General features: G+C 42.2%; 2 protein-coding genes across 2 annotated transcripts; one reads left to right on the top strand and one right to left on the bottom strand.

The window, feature by feature from the left end:
- Window positions 1-4,474: 4,474 nt before the first annotated feature.
- Window positions 4,475-6,518, bottom strand: LOC311046860 (TRAF-type zinc finger domain-containing protein 1-like; the record flags this gene model as incomplete). Its single annotated transcript, XM_084059434.1, has 2 exons — window positions 4,475-4,561; window positions 4,836-6,518. The coding sequence occupies 2 exons, from the start codon at window positions 6,516-6,518 to the stop codon at window positions 4,475-4,477; spliced, it is 1,770 nt and encodes a 589-aa protein (XP_083915560.1).
- Window positions 6,519-9,899: 3,381 nt separating this feature from the next.
- LOC311047544 (uncharacterized protein) lies at window positions 9,900-16,743 on the top strand. Its single transcript, XM_084060285.1, has 3 exons — window positions 9,900-9,998; window positions 14,260-14,401; window positions 15,557-16,743. Exons 1-3 carry the CDS (start codon window positions 9,912-9,914, stop codon window positions 15,670-15,672), a joined length of 345 nt encoding a protein of 114 aa, XP_083916411.1. The 5' UTR covers window positions 9,900-9,911; the 3' UTR covers window positions 15,673-16,743.
- Window positions 16,744-18,939: the final 2,196 nt, after the last annotated feature.

The following is an 18,939-nucleotide window of genomic DNA, read 5'->3' as shown; positions in this document are numbered from 1 at the left end:
CAATATGAATTGGGGTCCCAGAGACATACATGCCATTAAATGGGGGTCCGTAGCCTAATGCATGTCAAACTGGGGGTCCTTGAAACTAAAATGGTTGAAAATCACTGCTAGAGAGCCGTAAAAATCTTCTATTATGGGGTTCCTTAGCATATCTTTTCAAATGGGGGTCCGTGGGCTAATAAGTGTCTATTTGGGGGTCCTTGGCACGAAAACGTTTGAGAACCACTGATGTAGGCCCACCTGATGAAGACCGCGCATGTCCAAATGTTGTATCTCTTCATTAAATACACAGTGGGTGCACGTATAATGGTGTACAGATAATCTTTAGTTTTTTCAATTTGATAGACTCGTGAAATATTATTTACGTTTTCTTTTTTTAAAGACATTTAAGGACCACAGACATTTTGCAATCCGTTTCAATCCGTTTCAAAAACCTGGGTGTTACAACTGCAACTTTAAAGATTGTAGCTTCAAGAGGAGAAAATATGTGGAAGAACGCCAAGCTCCAAATGGGAAACACAGACCATCTGAAAGAATATTTAAATATTTGCGATTCCTTCTAGAATTAGACATAAGGCTGTCAGAGGTAATTAACGCACTGATTAATAAGTCGAACAACTGCTGCTCTGCCTAATTACTACAGTAGATTTCCCAGAAGAGAACAAAACCAGGCTACTTTATGCCCACTGTAGGCTATGCAGTTTTCTGTTTTTGTGCTGCCACCTGGTGTTACCAAAATTGTGAACAGCATAAAATCTAGATAAATAATAAATCCTCTTGAAAGACTAAGTAATGCTTAATGCCTGACCATCAAAACATGTAAAAAGCAGCTTTGTGCGTACCTAAATCTTTTGATAATAATAGCGGAAGGCTCCTGGTTCAATCCCCGGCTCCTCATGGCTTTGTGTCCTTGAGCAAGACTCATGGACCCCCAACTGCTCCTGATGAGCAGTTTAGTACTTTGCATGGTTTCCTAGTGTGTGAATGTGTGTGAATAGAATAGGTGAACATAATGCAAGGCCTACAGAACAGTGGTTCTCAACCTCACACCATTTTTTTCTTTCTTTTTATAATTGGACTGGGTGAAATAACTGAAAGCCATTTTTAATCGTTTCTACAGTTACAGAGAAGAGTCTTTTGATGATGTGAGTCTTTTCACATCATGACCAGCCCCCCCTGGGATACAAACTTAGTTGACCCCCTGCAAGGGCTTCAATTATCCATTATTTTCTTAGTTTCTTCTATCAATTACTTCTTAAATTAATCACATAATCTTGAAGTGCGTTTTGTATATTTTCTTATATTTATTTATTTTATATATATCAACGAATCGAGGCAAACCATTTTTTTTTATATTCGGTTAGTCTGATTGTATTTATACTTCGTACAATGGTGTCATGAAATAATTGCGAAAATAGAAGATGTACAGGCTCACAATTTCTGTATTAAAAAAAGGATTGAAATAGGCCTTGAGTAGTTAGTGTGTTTTAACTATATGTATCACTCTGACATCTACAAGTAGCCATTTGGAAAAGACTCAACCTGCTATGTTTGAATCTCATCTAGATTGAGTTTGTATATGGAGATAATCATAAATCACCCAGTAAGTTCAATGGGGGGATGAGGACACCTTGTGGTTTTCAAAAGAAAATCCAACTGCCAGAACGTACACGGACCCACCTAAATAGATTGTTTGGTTTTGTAGATCTGCTATTTTCACCGAATGTGCACACCAGAATATGGACGGTAGGGTTAACACAGGTTTTCCCTGCAGCATCTTTATGAAGCGGCGTTGTTAACAAAGACAATAAACATTTAATACTTGAGCTACATCCAGGGGTGGATTACCGCATGCTTCAACCGGGCCCAGGCCCAGGGGCCCAAGAGCTCAAGGGGCCCCTAGCCAGAGCCTTTGCGTAATTGTCGCTGGTCTTAGTCATTCATGTCAATAAATCCCACTGAAAAATTAAGGAATAGCCTAAACATTCACTTTGTAGATGTTGAAAAAATCATTATAATGCCTTTTAAGTGCCTTTAAAAGGCAGTGTATACTAGGGGCATGCAAAAAGCAAGTGCAAAACAGAATTGGAATCTTTCAACTCCTGTTAGGGTTAGTCAGTGTACCTGCCTGGGGACGGGGGTCTCATAATCCGCTTATGACATCATACTTCAGCTACATCTATATAACTATTAATTCATGAAACCTGTGTATCTGTGTGTCCTGGGCATAACTACACCCTCCCGGTGAGGACTCCTGGGACTCCTAGCTGGTAGGTGAGTCAAATAGGGTACGACAGCAGTGGCAAAAACACAGAAATGTGTGGGGACTCGGGAGGATTAATTGGCATAATTACTAAATTGGGAGGAAAGGGAGGAATAAAAAAAAAATACATAATACAATGAAGCAGAAATGCAACAACAAAAAAGGAAAAAGAAATACAGCCAATGTAAAAAGTATACAAATGACTCCGCCGCTGACAAGGGATTGGCTGTCAGATCAACATTAAGAGCACGATCAAAACAAAGGGAGGCTGTGATGACACGATTTGGCTACTGACTGAGCCTGTTGAGGGTGTTGTAGGGCAATGGTTCTCAAAGTGGGGTCCCCAGCAAAAATAGTTAATGTATCACAATCATTTCAACCACTTTCTCCATTTATACGTTGGCTATTCAAAAATAGCAGATCTACAAGCTCACAGCGCTTCATGCTGCATTGCAAGCTTGTACATAGCTTGTGCTATTTTTTATATATTAATATCGAAAACTTTGAATAATTTTGAATTTCTTTTAACGCAAATCTTCTGTTCTGGGGTCCCTTTCCAGATGGGGGTCCACGGCCAAATACATATAAATTCGGGGGTGCTTGGCACGAAAACATTTGAGAACCACTGTCATAGATGGCCTCATTATCCACCATGAAGGCAGACCAGGAAACCCGAAAGACCAGTGCACTGATCAGACAGTTTGCACTCTTCCTTGGTGCCAACTCTTGTATCACACCTCATCAATGACAGTGGGCACCACATCTACAGCAAGGCCTCATGTGGTCAGTCTATGACACTAGTCATCTATCAGGTATCTAGATGTCTGGTGTCTGATCTATCAGGTATCTATGGTGGCCAAACATGAAGACAAGGCTTGGGCAAGGCACACGCATCAAAAGAGCTTAATTATGTAAAAGCTATCGTTTTCAATTAAAACGAGGACAGGTGACTGAGGAAAAAAATATTCTTAAAATCATACATCGCAAAATTTGACATACACCTTATAAGACATAAAAGTATATACATGCAAGCAAAAAGAAGGGGAAAATGCAACAAAGGCTAAAGTTTGTTGGTTGTTAAACAGATTAATTTGGGACTTTAAGCGTAACCTTGTCATAACATACAACTACTAAACATGATAGTACTCATACAGGAACTTAGAAAGAGAATTATGTGTTTTGATTGCTGTGTAAAAGTGAGAATTGAGATATTATCAGTGTTTTGGTGGATATTCTCTCCTCCAGAGATTCCTGCTCTCACTCACACACCCACACTTCTTTGGCAATTTTGTTCCTGGATTCCTCACTTTTCGTTGCACTTTTACAGACACAAATGCATATACATGATATACACGGTATGTACATATCAGTCAAGAGGATAAAACACAAGGCTAGAGGGCTTATTGCCATTGTGGTCACCTCTGTGATGCATGAATGCATTTTTCCTTGGTACGGTTGGTCCCTTAGGTCTTGCGGTGCTGGACTTGGATGAGTCACTAGAAGATGGCTGAGCCCCTGCTACCTCCATATCAGGCTGGGGTCTGTTTATCATTCCTATTTCATGGTTTGATGCCTTCCCTTGAGTTGACAGTCCACTGCAGCCCCTCTGCTGTTCCTTCAGAATTCGTACCAGTGGTTTATCCATTTCCTGCTCCTTGTTTTGCTTAGGTAACTTTATTCCTGGATTACACATGTTTTGTTGCACTTCCTTATTTTCTTGTCTATATAGTTCCTTATATCTTGCGGTGTTGGACTTGGATGATGAGTCACTAAATGGTGGCTGAGCCCCTACTGTCTTCTTACTAGGCTGGGGTCTGTTTTTTAGTGCAATATCACGGTTTGATATCTTCCCTTGAGTTGACAGTCCACTGCAGTCCCTGTGCTCTTTTATATTTCGCGCCAGTGGTTCCTCCCTGTCCAATGGAAAGAGCTCATCAAATAAGACCCTATATGGTGTCTGAGCCCCTACTATCCCTCTATCGAGCTGGGGTCTGTTTTTCAGTCCAACATCACGGTTTGATGTGTTCCCTTGAGTTGACAGTCCGCTGTAGTCTCCCAGCCCTTCCTTTATATCGTGTGTCAGGGGTTTCTCCTTGTCCGATCCAAAGATATTGGCAAACGAGCTTGAATAATGCATTGTTCGCTTCTGTAAATCCAGAGTCTGGCAAAAAGTTTCTTTTGCTGGGGTGAAAGGTTTTTGAATGGTTGCTTTTATGCAGTTATTATCTGCTGGGCGATCATCATCAGCGCGAGGTCGGAGGTCACATATATCCTGATGGTCGAAGATGACAGACTCCTCTAAAGACAAACCACAGAACTCACAGGGAATGACAAGTTCTTCCAGTGGACCGGCTGAAGGACTGTTGGAAGTTGGAGAGACTGACCAAGTGTACGTAGGGACAGTGGAGGTAAGGTTGTCAGGTAAGCTGTGCACCAGCTCCTCTGCACCACTTATGGTCCTGTCCTCGCTGAATCCTGTTGTCCGCCTCTGTAAATCTGGAGAAGCCTGGCAAAGGGTTTCTTTTGCCAAAGTCAAAGTTTTGTTAAATGTTTCTTTTATTCTATTAACTACTGGGTAATCAGTGCGGGGTCGGAGGGCACACATATCCTGATGGTGTTGGACTTCCGACTCCTTAAAAGTCAAATCACAGAACTCACAGGGAATGACCACATCTCCTTCCAGTGGACTGGCTGGAGCACTACCAGGCCGGAGTCTGTTTTTCAATCCAACATCACGGTGTGATATCTTCTCTTGAGATGACAGTCCGCTGTCATGAAATGTGTCCGTCTTGTGCCGCTTTGTTATCCCCTGTACATCTGGAGATGCCTGGCGAAGGGTTTCTTTTCCTGAAGTCAAAGGTCTTTCAAAGATTTCTTTTATTATATTATCAACTGGGTTGTCAGCGCGTGGTCGGAGCTCACACATATACTGATGGTGGATGATGACAGACTTCTCTAAAGACAAACCACAGAACTCACAGGGAATGACCACATCTTCCAGCGGTACGGCGGGAGGACTGTGGGAAGTTGGAGAGACCGACCAAGGGTACACGTTGGAGGTAAGGCTGTCAGGTAAGCTGTGCGTCAGCTCCCCCGCATTTCTTGCCATCCTGTCCTCACTGGCTCCTGTTTTCCTCTGTAAATTTGGAGAAGTCTGGCGAATGGTTTCTTTTGGAATCAAAGGTTTTTGAAAAGTTGCTTTTGTTCTATTATCTACTGGGTGAGGAGTGTAGGGTCGGAGGTCACACGTATCCTGATGGTGGACGATGTCAGACTTGTCATAAGCCGAACGACAGAACTCGCAGGGAATGACCACATCTTCCTGTGGACTGGCCGGGGGACCACAGTAGGGTGGGGAGACTGGCCGAGAGAACGCATGGAAGTCGGAGGTAACATTGTCAGGTAAGTTGTGCATCAGTCCTCTTGTCAATCTGTCTTCACTGAAGGGAGCTGGGGTCTGCTTGCTAAAAGAGGCAAAGGTCGAGGCTGGACTACAACGGTTCTGATGTAAAATGAGGTCCTCTTCTAGAAATAGCTCTTCACACAACTCACAAGGCAGCATGACATCTGCCTGGTCATGGTCCTGGACTTCACTGATACTTGTGCCAGCTGCAGGGGGTTGGTAGATATTGTTAAGGGAAGAAAGTGGAGAGGAGTAGGTGTTGGGGATTTTTCCGAATATGTGGTCCGCCTGACTGATGGAGTGGGCTTCAAATAAGGCTCCTGGCGACTGTGGTTCAGCTGGGTTCCAGATTGTGCAACTGTTGTTCCTTTCTTCAGGTGGAAAGGCTCCTGTGCACCATGGTTCGTCCGAGTACCGAAATGTGCAGCTGTTCTTTTCCTGGAGTGGAGTAAGGCTGCCACATGAGGCTGAGTGGACAGCTTGTTCCCTCAACATGACATAGCATTTGCATCGTTGGCAGGGCTCCGTACGTGAGCCACAATAATCTTCATGTTTTCTGGACTGACTGAACCCCAGCTCCAGTTCACAGTACCGACACTTGACCAACCGGTGAATGCATTCAGAGCTCCGGTGCATATCAAAATAATTCTTCTCAAGCATAAAGCCACACTTGCATTTAATTAGCTTATGCTCTTGCTCCTTGTGTTTCTGCAGATCGGGCCGGGGCACTGTTTCCTTGCAAATGTCACACAGGGCAATGTGCCTTCGACAATGACTCTCGTGAGTGGTGAAATTAGCCTCTGGGACATTGTGTTTGCAATTAGCACAGAACTGAGTGCCTTCGACTGCCATGGTGCTCCAAAAGCCTTTGTCAGCAGTGGTGGGTAGCAGATGGGCTATGAAGGATTATCCAAGCAGTCGGATGTGGAGGGTCATTCCACCACAAAACCTAACCATATAGATTTCCAGTACTTGTTGTAAGCCTAGCAGTGGTTGTTACAAGCTGTCGTTTTCACTAAGTTCCTATTAATCTATATCTCTCAATCGCCCTCTGTCAAAAAAGGCATTTCCCCCTTACAACACCATATAAAGGTTAACCAAGCTCTGATCTGACGTCATATACAACACAAACCGTGCCCTGCATTTGGCATTAGATTCCCACGGCTTCCTAGCCGGCACTGTGGAAGAAAAGAGTTTCACGTAATCTTCCCTCCTGCGAGTCTGTGATTTAAGCTGGCATTTATAACTTGTATCATGTTCTTATCTGCTTGAGACGTTGCCTTCGGTGCGATTGGGATACTTTCTCCGGTGAGTCGAACATGGATAGTGCCTCAGAAGTATTATCACAGTTGTGGGTAATGTAATCCCAAAAGGGACAATAAAAGTCTACTGCAACACCAAATCTAACATCACAAAGAAAGTGAACGACTGTACCGTTGTGTGTCTCTGCAGGACAGTGTTGTGTGTCCCTGCAGGACAGTTTTTTGTGTCTCTGTCGGACCAATCTTGGAACCCATTCTGCAAAAAATAAATAAAAGAGGATCTGTCTTGAGAGATTACTGTAGGACAGACAGACAGACAGACAGACAGACAGACAGACAGACAGTGTTTGTCTCTGTAGGACATGTTGCTTGATAAGTTGATTCACTTTCAGTGAGTCAATCGCACATTCTCTTTATGATTAATCAAACACTGAAACACCAAAACAGATGTGACAACAGCCGGGCAAGCAGGCGTCAATCGGTAGCCATGGTGATAGCTGCCCCCTGGATTGGCAAGGCCATCCCACAGTTGACCCATTTATTTACCCCTCCCCCCCGACCCCCACCACCACCACCACCACCTTATAAGGAGTGACCTCCAGAGCTGAGAGAGTGACTTTATGTGGAGTGACAGTGCTGGGGAGGGACCCCTTTGGGAACAGATCCGACCGACATGTCTGTCTGTCTCTATTTGTTCAAAAGATAATATAATATCTGTTTATACTGTAAACCAGAATCTATAAGGTGGAAATCGCCAATTATTCACAATTATTACAGGGTCACAATTATTAAAATGTGACCCTGTGTCAAAAGCCCTTAACCACATTATATTTTTTATTTATATCACATGTCACTTTCCAAAAAGCTTTTTGGCAAGTGACACTGTCATCAATGTTGCCATGTCCGCTTATTAGAAGCAACTTTGTGCTTGGTTTTCTGTAAAGTTGCTTGTAAATATCGGTGGTGCATAGTTGCGGGTTGTGGTTTTTGTTTTTTTGGGCTTGTTTCTAAAATGTAGTTGCTTATTTGGGCTTGCTTCCTAATGTTGTTGAAACGAGTGGTTCTCAAACATTTTCATGTCAAGGACCCCGAAAATGAATATGTATTTGTCCACGGACTCCCCATCTAAAAGTATTTTGTGACCCCTACCAGATTGGTGTTGTTTCAAAAATATTCAAAGCGTTTCAAAACTTTTTTTCAAGATAAAAAAAAAGAAAGAGCAGATCTACAAGCTCACAATGCACGTTGTGAGCTTGTAGATCAGCTATTTTCAAATATCCGATGCTCATTTGGCCTAGTCACTTCTTTTGGGTTCTGCGTCCAACCAGACTTGTCACCAGCTATGTGATGGGCCTGCACTTGTCCAACGCTTGCACGCTAACTCAAAGCAGAAACACACACAACACCAATACTCACTCACCTAATCCTAAATAATCTCCAGCCTTTTGGTTGTCCACATTGGTTAAAATGTCACTGGTAGACGGGTTTCTGGACTGTCCACAGCCCTCCTATGAGACACAGACAAAGTAGAAAAAAATTGTACCATTTTATCATGAGTATTAGTGAGGACCAATTATATGAAGATAGGTTGAAAATCGGTGAAGTCTTCCTTTAAGAAAAAAGCATAATTTAAACAAACTGGAAAAAGATTGTCTTTACTTCTTTTAAACAATATGGTCATACTCAAACAAATCATATTTTGAATATGACATGTTTTAACTTACAAATATGTCAGTTTAAACTATCTTTCTATTTAGGTCCAAGTTTACACGCTATTTTGATAGACTTCACTATTGATAGTACAGTCAGTAAATGATTTCAATATAACTTGAGGTGTTTTGTGTGCATACAGTATGTCAGTAATGTATGATGATTTACACTGCATCTGCTCAAGAAGGCCTTCCGTATCAACAATGATATGAATACTATGAATACAGTAGGCTACTGCATATGAAGCCTATGTCATTCATCTCTACCGTGCAGGCATCTGTCTTATGTGCACTGTACTTGATATGAAGTCTGGTTAAATGCTGAATTACTGACCCTGAACTATAAAACCTTGTTACCTGCATGGTCATAAGCCCATGCCCATGTCCATCTTTATCGGTTGTTTATGTGTTCCATGAGCAGTGCAGGAAGGTAACAAAGTAGATTTACTCAAGTACTGTACTGTACTGTACTGTACTGTGTACTGGTATGGAAATAACCAGAAACATCACCGTTGAAGGAGGGGTGAAAGGAGGGGACCAAGTACCCCTCGGGGACCCCGGTCAACGAAGTATATAGGCTAGGACTAAAGTGATTCATGGCCATATTATGGACAATATGAATATTAACTTAAAGCCTATAATCTTGAACATTGTCACAATTATTTTAGAATATCAGTTATTAGGTACACAAGTCAATTAATTAAACAACAATGGTATAGACGCTATTATTTTACCACATTTTCCCAGCAAAGTATACTGGACATATTTGTTATTGTTGTTTACAACAGCAGGTTTCATTTATGGAATAAGGTTCCAGTTTCCACACAACCTGAGAGTTGCTCCTTAAAAGAAGTAAATCATGGCCACTATACAGCTGCACTGGTATGGTGTGTTGTCTCCCCCTGCTGGTTCATTTGACTCGCTCACAGTCAGACAGTGGTGTGTAAAGTAACTAGTAGGTACATTTACTCAAGTACTGTACTTAAGTAAAATGCGTTTTTTTTTTTACATTACTGGAGTACTTCCCCTTTTCAGTACTTTTACTTCTACTCCAAAAGGCAAATATTGCACTTTTACAGTTGTACTCCACTACAATTATTTGAAAACTTTAGTTACTTTGTAGATTTTCATTATTAATACATTAACCACTTTAATGGTGATTTTTTTCCCCCAGGGTAACGGTATTTTGACGACCTCACATGCACGCGCGCGCACGCTCACAGCCACCGGTGTTGGGTAAACCTGTTATGCAAAGTGTCCACAAATAGTAGGAAATGACCCACCTCCTTCTTATTATAGCCTTGGACGTAACACGGAACAACAGCAACATTCTCTTCGACGGTACCATCAGTGTTTTGAAGGTAAAACATGTCATATTTAACATTTATAAACACTTTATATGTAACATTTGCCTGGTCCTACGTGGCTCGGTGCCGTTTGAGCGAAAAATGTCCGCACATTTTCCACTTTACATGTTTCTTACCCCTTTCTGCACATCGTATCCGAAAAGTAAAGGTTTTATGAACTGCTCTCAGATGTTTTGAAATTTTAACGTACAATAAAATCTATCCAACGAGTTGAAAAAAGCGTTTAAATAGCTTCTCTCCTAAATGTTTTTAAGACATACCCGGAAGTTGCGCCCGTAGAGATAACAGCGTTATTATGAATCCCACGCCGCGTCCTGGATTTAGACCCGCTGATTCCCCTACTGGTCAAATGTTGAATTGCATCTTCTAATGCATAATATTATGGAACCGGCTGAGGACAGATAGCCTGGTAAACCCTCCCTCGAACGCTTTTTTCAACTCGTTGGATAGATTTTATTGTACGTTAAAATTTCAAACATCTGAGAGCATTTCAGGAAACCTTTACTTTTTGGATACGATGTGCAGAAAGGGGTAAGAAACATAAAGTGGAAAATGAGCGGATCATTTTTGCTCAAACGGCACCGACAAACGAGGAACCTCCTCTCGGAGCTACACATACTTTCTATTCACATTCTGAAAAACACCACATAACATTATAACGTACAGAGAGGCTGTGTGTGTGTCCAAGGCCGAAGTGATAAAACAAAATCCCCGTAGGCGTTACCACACACGTCACGTGTACAGACGTAATTAGGTGTAGAGACGTAAAACAAATTGACCAATGAAAAGCCAGGAAATGTACTAATTTATTAAATTAATCATCAATATATATATATATATATATAAACATTATTATATAAGATTGCAGCGCAGCACAAAGTGACGCACTGTGAGCTTGTTTATCTGCTATTTTTGAGAACCACTCAGAAATCCTTTCTAATAAAACTTATGTTGCTATACGTGTGTGTGTATATATATATATATATATATATATATATATATATATATATATATATATATATATATATATATATATATATATATATATATATATATATATATATATATATATATATATATAAAATTACAGATACTCTCCTGGTTTTAATGGGTTAATTGGACCTTACTTATGAAACACATATCATCAACAAATACAAATAGCTATACACATGAGAAAAAGAAACTAAGGGTGGCAGACTGGCAGTGTATGACCCCTCATTTCAATGGGAGATAGCTAACTCCACTTGTAGTTTTCTGATGCTTTTTCAGGTCAGTTTTGAAAGAAACCAGTGATTCACATCCTTTAATAGATGATGTCAGATTAGTTGAATGAGAATATTCCCATGTTTGTGCTAGATTTATGGGGTCTTTCAAAGCAGATCTGAACTCTGACTGATAAAGAAGATGGAGTCCCCCACTGGGAGTTAGGTGGGGGTATATATCCCCTGAGTCTAATGATCAATACAGTGTCCTGGTGTGAAAGAACATGTTATGTACGTTTTTATGTATTAGGCCAGTGGTTCTCAACCTTTTCAGGCCCGACCCCCTCCACCAAAATATATATTGAACTGGGGACCCCCAAAATAATCATATTAGAACTTGTTTTAAACTCTGTTTACTAATGATTGAAATTGAACAAAGGTTAGTGCTGTGGCATTATTCTGGCCATCTGTCTGGGTACTAGCAGGTAACACAATCGGATGAGTAACCATTTGCAGTGTAACAGCATACCATGCCCACAGCCAACGGACAGTCAACACAAGTTACACAACAGTCAAAACAACATGTCCACAGCCGTGACAAAGTTACTGAACATCATTTTCGTGCTATACCAGGACCATGGACATACAGAACAAGAAAACACATGAGAATGTGTAGCTGGCAAGGGCTTTTGACCCAGTTAAAGATATAATGGAAAACCGTTTTGAAAGCCTGTGTGGCTTATAACAATACTTGCCATTGAGTGTGAACTGGCTAAACAAATGGACTTTAAATACAGTATAATGGGACATGGCTTTGTAAGAGGCAACATCTGGTATGTGCACATCTTTCTCATCTCTGTGTGTGTGTCTATGTGTGCCTGCGTGCGTGCCTGTGCATCTGCACATGCCTTGCCGTTGATATTTGTAAAGCAGATTTGGGGACAGGCTGGGCCCATTCACTTGACAGGGGTCCAGTATATGCAGTATATGCAGTATGTGCAGCTGCGATAGGCAAGCTGTCATAAAAACTGTATCAGCTGTTAAAGAGAATGTGTGCATTATGGATGACTCGGTTAACCCTGTTAATGCAGGAGTTTATGCTGAAATGAAATGTGATATACAGCCACAGGATGAAAAGTACGTCAGTTGACTCATTTTAATTTTTAGTTTTTTATCACATCTGAAGTGGCCCAGTGAAGGCATTAATTGCCAGCACCAATTTGGCACCAACACTGCACCAACACTGCACCAGGGGCACCGTGTGGCCTCCAGGGGCCCCTGGTGACCAGTTAGCCACAGGCGCACCGTCGCTCCGATCCGCATCAAACTTTGCACAAAACACTGTTCAGGGGTCTGCCATCAGAATAGCCACACCAGCCGGGGCCCCATGTGGGCCGTCGCTCCGATCCGCAGCAAACTTGCCACAAACACTGTTCAGGGGTCTGCCATCACAATAGCGACAACAGGGGCCCCTAACATGATTTGCACAACATAGGACTAGGTTTGAAGGCCAAGCAACGGCCTGAAAATCTGGTATATTAAAATTGGCTAAGGGGGGGGGGGGGGGGGTCAGGCCATATATAGATCCGGTTGTCCAGAGACACAGATTCGACCGCTATGCCCATGGATGGGCATGTCAATCAATATACAGGGTATGGGCAATGGGCATATACCATATATGCGTTATACATACCGTTACCATAATATTTTTCCTTTTTCCAGTAGCGAGTAATCTTACAAGGTAAGACCTACAATAAATGCACACATTCCCTATGTCGGTGGACAGCCCTTAACAGGCAGCACTGAGAGCAGTTAGCTTAGCTAGTCTAACTTTACACGTAGTGAATGAGGAGTTACCACACCTTATTTTAACGTCAATAAAGAGAATGACACTGCAGACAACATGATACGCGTCTTTGCCAGTTTCATGCATGGCATTGACGGTAGCATTCTCACGCTGCAAACTGGACTCGTAGAAATCTTAAATGTTTATTTACCCAGATGTCAGCAGTTGAAGAGACATAGATTTCTTAATCAACTTTCAAGTGGCCCCTTTTCCACCGGGGTTAAAGGAGAGATCCGTCCATTTTAAGTGTTGTGGTATCTTTTAAACCACAGACTTACAGGTTTTACTGCACTATTGAAGTTGCCAACAACGCCATATTGTAAAGATAGTTTGATGTTCCAGAGATGTGTATGAGTAGTTGAAGAATGGATTTGAGACATCACTCCAGCAGTGAGGTTCGTTGCTTCGGATTTATTTCATGGAACAAACAGAGTACAAACAGTTTTCCTAGGGAGCCATCAGCTCCCCTCATCGGCCCTTCGGCCTCTGAGACACACACTCAGTTAGTTACATTTCAGTCAGTCTTTTATAGCAGTGGTCACATTTGAGATCTAAGAGGAGGTACATGTTGGGTGTGTCAGCCCTGTAAGGTGGGACCCCACCTTCTCTGGCTCTCCACATTTGCAACTGTAAAGAGCCAGGAAAGGAAAGGTGTCAGCCTTGATGACAAATGGATAGACGCACTGTCTCCAAGATAAAACAATAGACAATGCTAATTGTACCCTATCCCCCACCCAGCCAGGCTGGAGCCCACAAATGGTCTGAATCCACTCCTCTGTCTGTACTGGCCAAAGTAGACTTGTAAAGTTAAGTAATACTAACAAATGGCTTAAAATGTGTACATTATGTTAGGAAATATACAGAAGTGTTATCTTTGATGTGTCCCTAATCACTCACCAACATTGAAAGGGACGTTGAGTTATTCCAGAGAGTCCACTGTCGTCCAGTCTGGCGACCCCCTCCGTTGGCATAATGGGAGCCTGTGTAAGAGTGAAAATCGTCTATTATAACCGATGCAAAGTTAGTTTTTTCTCTACTACTGCTCATCGTGGAGTCTCATGGTACTCAAACATGCACGGAATGTCACGCACGAGCTATCGTTCGTGCAGAACGAGATGACGCTGGTTGCTTGTTTCTTCCACAGACGCCAGGTTCTGTGAGAGAAATGGTTGCTTAATGATTTTTTTTGTCATTGTGTTTTCCACAGACCACCACAGGGAGAGATCTACGTTATCAGGCGATGGCCTCCAAAAGATCTTCAGCCACGTCAGAGGGTCAACGAGAGATGAACCAGGGACATGGACTGCTTGATACAAGGCTGAACCCTGTAGTAAAGTTGTACAGGATAGGTATGTAGAATGTATTACTGTAGTTAAGTTGCACAGGATAGGTATGTAAAATAGTAAAGTTGTACAGGATAGGTATGTAAAATGTATTTATTGTTGTAGTTAAGTTGTACAGGATAGGTATGTAAAATGTATTTACTGTATTAAAGTTGTACAGGATAAGTATGTAAAATGTATTTACTGTAGTTAAGTTGTACAGGATAGGTATGTAGAATGTATTTACTGTAGTGAAGTTGTACAGGATAGCTATGTAGAATGTATTTACTGCTGGTTTCTACTAGGGATGTAAACGACTCCGTATTTTACTAGTCGCCGTGTCTGAGGTTAATCAACCTTTTTAATATGTTGCAAATTATTGATTAATATTGACTAATTTAACATCAGCAATTGTCAACTATAAGAAATGTAACGAATAGTAACCTACCACCGGCTTCGAATGCTATCAATGCATTGAATGGGAGATTATCACGTTTTATCAGACCATTGAATGGGCGAGTAGGCGACGAGTAGGCGATACACGGACCTACCCGCGATTTGTCAGACCATTCATTGGGCGTAATCAGGAGCTACTGACCTACTTTGGAGGCGGAGCAGTCCCCACAACAATATTTACGATTCTGTGCCTATCGGTACATAACTCCAACGGCGCTGAGTAGGCTCAGGCGAACGCCGCACCGCTCAGGACGGCAACTCGTCGCTTTAGCTCCCTCGGTGGTCCTTCGCGGGGCTCCAGTTTGCCTGAGACTGCGCGCCTCCGTCATGGTCCGAAACCAAAACAACCAAAACCGAAGCTGAACTATTTAAGTCATCTCCGTTGGTAGGTCAGTATGTCTTGATAACACCCAATGAATGGTCTGATAAATCGCGGGTAGGTAAGTAGGTCGCCTACTTTGCCCATTCAATGGTCTAATAAAAGGTGATAATGTCCCATTCAATGCATTGATAGCATCCGAATCAGGTGAACCTACACGGAATGTTCAATTAATGAATTGTTTGATTTAATTGAATAAAATGCTTAACGATCGATTCATCAATTGTCACTTTTAATAGTTATTTTTTCCTTTTCTACAATAGAACATTATCAGGTAATACAACACAGCTTAGGTGTTAATTCCAAACATTTTATGGTTTCTTTATCTCCCTCATTCTCCATTCCAGATGTCTTTCCTGCCCAACAACCACTGAAGAAACATACCTACTGTGAACAGTGTGGGAAAAACTTCTTCACAAGCACAAGACTCAAAATCCATCAGAGAAAAACCGTACCACTGTGACCAGTGTGGGATACGGTTCAGTCGGAGCAGTGCTCTCAAAAGTCACCAGAGAATTCATACGGGAGAAAAACCCTACCACTGTGACCACTGTGGGACACAGTTCAGGGAGAGAAGTGTTCTCAAATGTCACCAGAGAATTCATACAGGAGAGAGACCTTACCGCTGTGACCAGTGTGGAAAAGGATTAATCAGTGCCAGTCATCTCAAAATTCACCAGAGAATTCATACAAGAGAGAAACCGTACCACTGTGACCAGTGTGGGATACGGTTCAGTCGGAGCAGTACTCTCATAAATCACCAGAGAATTCATACAGGAGAGAAACCCTACCATTGTGACCAGTGTGGGAAATGGTTCAGACAGAGCTGTCAACTAAAACAGCACCAGTATATACATACGGGAATGAAACCCTACCACTGTGACCAGTGTGGGAAAGGATGCACCTCCAACAGTGAGCTCATAAGTCACCAGAGGATACATACAGGAGAAAAACCCTACCACTGTGAACAATGTGGGAAAGGATGCACCTCCAACAGTAAGCTCAAAAGTCACCAGAAGATACATACAGGAGAAAAACCCTACCAATGTGGCCAGTGTGGGAAAAGGTTCAAGAGTGACAGTCATCTAAAACAGCACCAGAGTATTCATACAGGATGGAAACCTTACCCCTGTGAGCAGTGTGGGAAAGAATTCCGCCTCAGAGGTCATCTCAAAGGTCACCAGAGAATTCATACAGGAGAGTAACCCTATCACTGTGACCAGTGTAAGAAATGGTTTGGACATTAGTGCCTTAAGTAAACACATTGATATTCTTTGTTTTACCTCCATTGGCGATGATCTTGTAGACCAGCTATATTTACTAAATGTTTTTAAGAAATGTTATTCATTTTTGCTAAATGTTCATCTATTATTGCCAAATCGTCAAAGAGACAGATTGTATTACGATAAAGAGAAATGATCAGGATTGCAGTTTTTTGTGTCTTTTCCTTTGGCTTGAATGGTTTGAAAAACTAGTTTGCTTCAGGAATCTTAAAATTGGCCACTGCACAAGTTGAGTTGTTTGGCAACAAACTGTGATATCAAATCAAATCAAATCAAACTTTATTTGTATAGCACATTTACAACAGCTCAAAGCCGACCAAAGTGCTGAACATGGTTAAAATAAGGTAATTAGGCACAAAGAAGCAACAACAAATAATATATACACAGCAAAAAAAAATATACAAAACAAAAGAAAAACAAAAGAGAAACAAAACAATGCAAAGTTGGGACAGAGCAGGATAGCTAGGTGCGACTAAAAGCAAGAGAGAATAAATGAGTTTTTAGTAAATTTTTAAAAGCCCCAATCGACTGGGCAGATCTAATGGGGAGGGGCAACGAATTCCAGAGCCTGGGGCCCGCAGCCGCAAAAGCACGGTCACCCCTACTCCTCAAATTGGTCATAAGAGGGACCAGCTGTAGCTTATCCGCAGACCTCAAGGCCCTAGTTGGAATATGGGGCTCAATTAGGTCAGAGAGATAGGAGGGGGACAGGCCGTGAATGGTTTTGAATACAAATAAAAGAACCTTAAATTCTATTCTAAAATGAACAGGGAGCCAATGAAGAGTGGCCAGGACTGGTGTTATGTGGTCGCGTTTTTTAGTGCCGGTGAGGAGGCGGGCGGCTGCGTTCTGGACCAGCTGTAGGCGCCTAAGTGAAGCCTGATCAATGCCAGTGTAGAGTGAGTTGCAGTAGTCTAATCTGGAGGTGATAAAAGCATGTATGACCATCTCCAGCTGTTTTTGTGGGAGATACGGTTTGACTTTGGCTATGAGTCTTAGCTGGAAGAAGCTTGACTTGACGACAGAGCTGATATGTTTGTCAAGTTTAAAATTGTTGTCAAAAATAAAACCTAGATTTTTGGCAGAGGAATGGATATTTGAATTTAAAATGCCCAGGGAGTTGGAGGGTGGGACAGGATGGTGGCCAAAAATTAAGATTTCTGTTTTATTTTCATTGAGGGTGAGAAAATTGGTGTCCATCCAGGCCTTGATATCGTGGAAACAGGTGAGAAATGGGTGGAATGGATCATTGGAGTCTGTTTTTAGCGGAAAATAGATCTGTACGTCATCTGCATAACAACGAAATGGCATATTGTGCTTTGCAAAAATTGATCCTAGCGGTAGTACGTAAAGGAGGAATAAAATCGGACCTAGTATGGAGCCTTGGGGCACTCCACAAGAGAGGGGAGTCGCAGGTGACGCAAATTCCCCTATGTGCACGGAGAAGGTTCTATCTGAGAGGTAGGACTGGAACCAAGTGAGGACAGTGCCGGAGATGCCAACAAGGTGTTCAAGGCGTGATAATAAAATCTTGTGGTCTACCGTGTCAAAGGCCGCCGAAAGGTCGAGGAGCACCAGTGCAGCAGGGGACCTGTTATCAGCAGTTAAAATTAGGTCATTAAAAACTCTAAGAAGGGCTGTCTCAGTGCTATGGCCTGGTTTAAAGCCAGACTGGAACTTTTCATGGAGACCATGAGATAATAAAAATGACTGAAGTTGTGAGTACACGACTTTCTCAAGGACTTTAGATAAAAAGGGGAGCTGTGAAATTGGCCTAAAGTTGGAGAGGATGGAAACGTCAAGATTTTTCTTTTTCAGTAGTGGGTGTACAACAGCATGTTTAAAGGCGGGGGGGACAAAACCAGATGTGAGGCAAGAATTTATGAGTAAGAGGACACTAGGACCAACCGCACCAAAAACCTCTTTGAGAAGGCGGGGGGGAATGCAGTCAGAGGGACAATTTGACGGGCGTAGGAGCATGACTATGTCAGTAAGGGCATGTGATAAGTTTGCAAATAAGTGTTCCTAAAGAAAGTCTTGTCATGAATACTTCCTTGGATGAGAAAACCAACAATCATTACAATCTTCTGTAGGCAACGTGTTTTCTGTACAACCAAGTGAGAGGAGAGACAGACAGAAATACTATCAGGTCACAGATCTAGAATGTTTTGCAGATTTGCTGCCATATTGTGACCTACAGTACATGTGGCAGCATTCTGCTTGACTACCATATTGTTGCCGTCTGGCAGAAACCTCTTACCTCAATATTTCTCTGACCTCTCAGGTCATCAGACGGGTGTGACCGCTGAACTGAAACGCGACACGAATAACATCGATGAGAGGGTCCTCAAGCTGGACACCAAACTGGACAACATCACCGAACTGAGGCGCGACACGAATAACATCTTCAACGAGAGTCCACAAGCTGGACATCAAGCTGGACACCA

Source organism: Gymnoscopelus microlampas (genome assembly GCF_963454915.1).
Source record: "Gymnoscopelus microlampas genome assembly, chromosome: 6".
Classification (NCBI taxonomy): Eukaryota; Metazoa; Chordata; class Actinopteri; order Myctophiformes; family Myctophidae; genus Gymnoscopelus; species Gymnoscopelus microlampas.
Note: the sequence above shows the minus strand (reverse complement) of the source record. Positions and strands in the feature narration are given on the sequence as shown.